General features: G+C 46.1%; 1 protein-coding gene across 1 annotated transcript; it reads left to right on the top strand.

The window, feature by feature from the left end:
- The first annotated feature begins 223 nt into the window (after positions 1-223).
- Positions 224-1,775, top strand: LOC122035095. The gene has a single exon (XM_042594480.1). The coding sequence runs from the start codon at positions 296-298 to the stop codon at positions 1,613-1,615; it is 1,320 nt and encodes a 439-aa protein (XP_042450414.1). The 5' UTR covers positions 224-295; the 3' UTR covers positions 1,616-1,775.
- The last annotated feature ends 4,112 nt before the right edge of the window (positions 1,776-5,887 follow it).

Here is a 5,887-nt window from a genome sequence, read left to right as displayed (position 1 = left end):
TCATATTCGATTTGTTAACCGCAAACTGATTCACTCAACCAGCAAAAAAAAATTAATTTGGTCAAAATACTAGTGCCACGTAGATATCGTATCAATGGAGATCATACCCAAAATTGTTCTTATCCTTTTGTTATAAGAAACATAAACACCACTATGTGCCATGTGATACGTGGCACATAGTGGTGTTTATTTTTTTTTATTTTTAATCTTAGTCTTTTTCATCCTAATTGATAACCACCCGTTTGACTTATCTCTCTTTTACTCTTTCTCCTCCATTCGCGTAAAGATCGCCACCATGCCGTCCTACACCGCTCAATCTTCCTCCGCCACCGCCGTCGCCAAGCGCGACCTCGCCACCCTGCTCGACGCCGCTCGGCCCTTCCTCCGCGGCGAGCTCGAGAGCGTCGACCCCGCGCTCCCCTCCCTCCTTGCCGTGCTCCGCTCCGTCGGCGCCGGCGAGTGCTGGCACAAGCACAGCACCTTCCTCGCCCACCTCACCGACGTCTACCGCGCCCTCAAGATCTGGTGCGCCCCTGACCCCGTAGCCCGCTGCGGACTCTTCCACTCCGCCTACTCTAACTCCTACGTCAACCTCGCCATCTTCGACCCCAACACCGGCCGCGACGAGGTCCGATCCCTCATCGGCGCCCCCGCCGAGCGCCTAGTCCACCTCTTCTGCATCGTCCCCCGGCAGCTCCTCATCCACGACCGCCTACTCTTCCACTACTCCGACGCCGAGCTCGCCGACCACCTCCTCCTCGCCGACGAGTCGCTCCGCCGGGCGAGGGAGGAGGGCGCGTTCGACTCCGCCGAGCCCTGGCGGGCGAAGCTGCGAGCGCTGCTCCCGGCGGAGGGGATCCGCACGGAGCACATCAAGACAGGGGACGCAGTACCCCTGTCGCGGCGCGTGGCGGCGGCCTTCCTCCTGATGACCATGGTCGACTTCGCCGATCAGCTTTTCGACTTTCAGGACAAGCTCTTCGACAACGACGACGGCCGGCTGACCTTCCGCGGGAACAGCAGGACCGCTCTATGGCCCGGCGAGGGGAAGCCCGGCCTCTGGCTCAACTCCATCTCGCGGATGGGGGTCCTCTACTCCCTCATAGTCCGTGAGGAAGAGATCTACGCGGAGGAACGGAAGCGAAGCTCCGCCGCCTCCGCCTCCGCCTCCGCCTCCGCCTCATCCCAGTCCGGCGCTGAAAGAGATGAAGACCTGGAACTGATCACCCCGCCGGTATTCGACAACTGCACCAGGATACTGGACGCAAAGGATCAGGCCGAGGCGAGGGACTTGTACTGGGAGGCAGTGTGCTCGTCGGACAAGGAGCAGCAGAGGGCGGCGAAGCTGCTGGCGGAGAGCTGCGAGAAGAACCCATTCGTGGGGGAGCCACACCTGGTGCTGGCGCAAGTGTATCTGGCCATGGCAAGGTTCGAGGAGGCGGAGAGGGAGGCAGAGAAGGGGCTGAAGCTGTTGCTGGAATGGGGGAGCAGCTGGGACAAGAGGATGAGCTGGGAAGGGTGGGTGGCATGGGGGAGGGTGCTGCTCATGAAAGCCAAGGAGAAGACATGGCCAGAGACCTCATGGGGGATCCTCAATCTCGGCCTAGTCGACTAAAATGCTCTGTTGCAGTATCATCAGATATCCAACTTACGGACGATAGGCTCGGCTTATGAAAACTTTTCATCTACCATCGTAATAAATTGAAAAACGCTCATATCACAAATACTCCATCAATCCAAACCGTCTAGTAAAAAAAAAGTTATTCATTAGTTCATCGACGCTGTTTTGAGACTGTTCCCATGGTATGTGTTTAACTCTGCAAAGATATTCCTGATCGAAAATATTCTCAAGGTGAGTGCTAACTAAAACGAAGAATTTATACGAACTATCATAAAACGAGCTCATCTCCTACCCTAACGAATACAAAGAAAACCATCTAAATGTAAACAAAACAACTGAATCACCGGCACACAGATACTCAGCTTCAAGAAAACAATTCAAACTCTGTACATGGATGCTTCTAATTCAACCAACGTGGCTTAATTGTTCTTATATCAATATCAATGGTAGGATCCAGAAAAGTGATAGAGGAGATAAATGCCACGCGTTTAGAACTCTCTGTTTTTTTTTTTCAAAACTTAATCAAAATGCAGAGGAATAAAACACAAATAGAAGAGGCACGCTCCTTCCGAAAATCTTTCGAAGGCAAAGAAGTCACTTATAATTAGAGTATAGCAGACAGGCTGGGTGAAGCAGGCCGGGTGTCGGTCGGGTCGAGTAGACAAACCGATCAGTAGATAGGTCAGTCAAAGCAGACATGTCGGGCTGTCAGAGAGGTCGGCGAGTCGAGCAGACAGGCCGAGTGAAGTAGACAGGTCGAGCTGTCAAAAAGACTGGCCGACCGGGCAAGCTGACAGGCCGGGCGAAGATCCCGAACAGGCAGAGAAGTCTGTCGGTCTGACAAAGAGACCGACCGGGCGAGCTAATTGAGGCATGCGAGTCGCAGTTTCCTTGAAACAGATTCGTCCACCTCCGACTGTGCTTCGAGACTTACAAGGGTCATCTGTTTCCCAGGATACAACGACCGACCGTGAATCCGACCAAGCACTAGTGATCACGGCGAGCTGAGCGGTACCGAATGCTATCACGGGCAGTCCGCCGAGCAGGAGATGCATGATAGAGGAGGAGGAAGAAAAATGAAGAGCTTTTGCTTTGCTTGCTGTGTGTTCTTTGCCTATGATCGGAGCCTCCTTATATAGGAGCTCGGATCAATGGCCAGAGTTAATGATCTTAATGGTCATTATTAGCCGAACAGTGAAACGACCACTGTTTCACTCATTATTACTCGACCGATTTTATTCTGCATTAATCTTGAATTTAATGCATCCATTTCACAACAGCAAAAGATCTACGTGACAAAATGTTGGTTGTTCCACTTGGACAAATTTTGCCCTGACCGGTCCGACATTCGTGTGCGCAGGTCGCGCTCGCACACGAGTCAACTTGGTTCAGTACAATCTGGGCCCTGGATTTGCATTCCCCCCCCCCCCTCCTGCGCACCCACACGTGAGAGAGCCTCTCCCCATGCATTTGTTCACATCCTCAATGTATGTGAATCAATATAAACCAACAAAAATACCTTGAAACTTTCAATATGGGACTAAAGTCTCATTCACAATGGAGTCTCTTTCCTCTTCTATTTCTTCTCCTTTCACTTATTCAACAATCCCCCACATTAATGAAAATAGGGTAAGTGATAGCATTCAGCAGTTGAGTCAAGTATAAGATAGGTAGATTTTACCCTTTGAACCTTCCCTTGTGAAGATTTGGTTGCTTACTGACTGATAGTAGACAAAATGTCCTTGAACTATACCGTCATCTGTGTAAGTAGTGACAAATCTCACCAAAGACTCTCCTTGATACAACTCAGTTCTCATGAGTATGTTCGTTCTTGGCGATGAACATGCCTGATTCTGTGAGAAGTTCTAAGAATTGTGTCTCCAATTCTCTTCGAAACGACCCCACTTCTTTCTCACATAAGTGATCCCTCAAGAGTTGTCATCTACTCTTCTTGATCATTAAAAGGTCATCGGCTTACCCTGGTCTAGTCAGTGTTTCATTGGGTTATTCCCCATAGTGTGTCTAGTCAGTGCAGATTAGTTGTCCCTTTGAACATAGTTCTTGGGATCTCCAGTCAGCATAGGTTGGGTGTCCTCTACACTGATCGCTGACAACGACATCAAGCTCATTCCTCGTGAGGAGCTTGCAACTAACTCTCGATTTAACCCTTTAATTAGCGAATCCGCTAGGTTATCCTTTGACTTCACATAGTCAACAGTGATAACTCCTGTTGAGAGTAGTTGTTTAATGGTATTATGTCTACGACGAATATATCTAGATTTACCATTATACAGATGACTCTGTGCCCGACTATCGCAATGTATGCAAATTGCCGGCACAAGTCTCGGCCATCGTGGAATATCTTCTAAGAATTGTCGTAGCTATTCAGCCTCTTCACCACATTTGTCAAGAGCTACAAACTCAGATTCCATCGTGGATATGGTTATTACGATTTACTTAGAAGATTTCCAAGAAATGACTGCATCTGCTAAAGTGAAGACATATCCACTCATAGACTTAGAATCTTTTATATCAGATATCCAACTTGCATCGTTGTATCCTTCGATCACAGCAGGATATCTTGTATAGTGCAGTCCATATTCATGAGTATACCTCAAGTACCTCAGTACTCTTGTTATCGCTTTCCAGTGTCAACACCGAGATTACTCGTGTATCTACTCAATTTGCTTACTGTGTAGGTCAAGTCTGGTCGTGTACAACTCATCAAGTAAATCAGACTTCCAATCACTCGAGAGTACTCTATCTGAGAGATACTTTTACCTCGATTTTTCGATAGATATTGACTCGTATCTATCGACGTTCGTGCTAACGTAATATCACTCTTGGTGAATTTCTCAAGAATTTTGTCCATGTAATGAGACTGACTAAGAACAAATTCTTTTGTTATTCTAAGAATTTTGATTCCTAGAATCACATCAGCTAAATCCATGTCTTTCATATCAAATCTTGAGCTCAACATACCTTTTGTGGATTGTATTATCTTATCATTACTTCCAATGATAAGTATGTCATCTACATAGAGGCACAAGATGACATAGTCACTCTTTGTGGCTTTCATGTAGACACATTTATCATATTCATTGATCTTGAATCCACATTTCTTTATGGCATTATCAAATTTTTCATATCACTGCTTTGGTGTTTATTTCAAGTTATATAATGACTTCACCAATCTACAAACCTTGTTTTCTTGTCTTAGTACAGTAAACCCCTCAGGTTGCTCCATGTAGATCTCCTCTTCTAAATCCCCGTTTAGAAAGGTAGTCTTTACATCCATTTGATGTATTTCGAGATTCCATAGAACAACGATAGCCAACAGTACTCTAATGGAAGTTATTCTCGACACCGGAGAATACGTAATCGAGGTCTTCTCATTGTCGGTATCCTTTGATTACCAGTCTGGCCTTATACTTATCAATCGTACCATCTGACTTCATTTTTTTCTTGAAAATCCACTTACAACCTAGTGGTTTATTTCCCAGAGGAAGATCCACAAGTTCCCAAGTGTGATTTTGCAAGATAAATTCTATCTCAGATGTAATTATCTCTCTCCAATGAGGTCCATCAGAAGAGCCTACAGCTTCTGAGTAACTTCGGGGCTCACTCTCCAATACGAAAGTGATAAAATCCGATCCATAGGATTTTTCTACCCGAACCATTTTGCTCCATCTAGGCTCAACCTCCATAGGTTCCTCATCATCATCATCTTCTTTTTGTCCTTGTGTTTCATTTGCCCATTTTGAGGAGCTAGCATCCTCTCGGGTCTTATACGGAAACGCATGCTCAAAGAACAAGACATTTTTCGATTCGATTATCGAGTTCTTGTGTATCTCTGGTATGTGTAACTCATACACACAAAATCTATACACAGTGCTATTTTGTGCATATCTAATAAATATGCAATCAACAGTCTTTGGTCCTATCTTAATCATTTTCGGATCAGGCATCAAAACTTTGACAAGACACCCCCACATTCGTAAATATGTATAGGACGGTTCTCTTCTATTCCACAACTCATAAAAGCTCTCATCTATTTTCTTCCAGGGCATCTTATTTAAAAGGTAATTCGCTGTTAAAACAGCTTCCCCCCACATGGACTCTGGCAATCCAGAGCTCAATAGAAGAACATTCATCATCTCTTTTAGAGTTCGATTCTTTCGCTCAACAACTCCATTTTGTTGAAGAGTATAAGGAGCTGTTGTTTTGTGACTGATCCCATGTTCAACACATAACTCAGCAAATGGT

This window comes from Zingiber officinale, chromosome 11B, assembly GCF_018446385.1.
Source record: "Zingiber officinale cultivar Zhangliang chromosome 11B, Zo_v1.1, whole genome shotgun sequence".
NCBI lineage: Eukaryota > Viridiplantae > Streptophyta > Magnoliopsida > Zingiberales > Zingiberaceae > Zingiber > Zingiber officinale.
The sequence above is the reverse complement of the archived record's forward strand: the minus strand, read 5'-3'. Positions and strand labels throughout refer to the sequence as shown.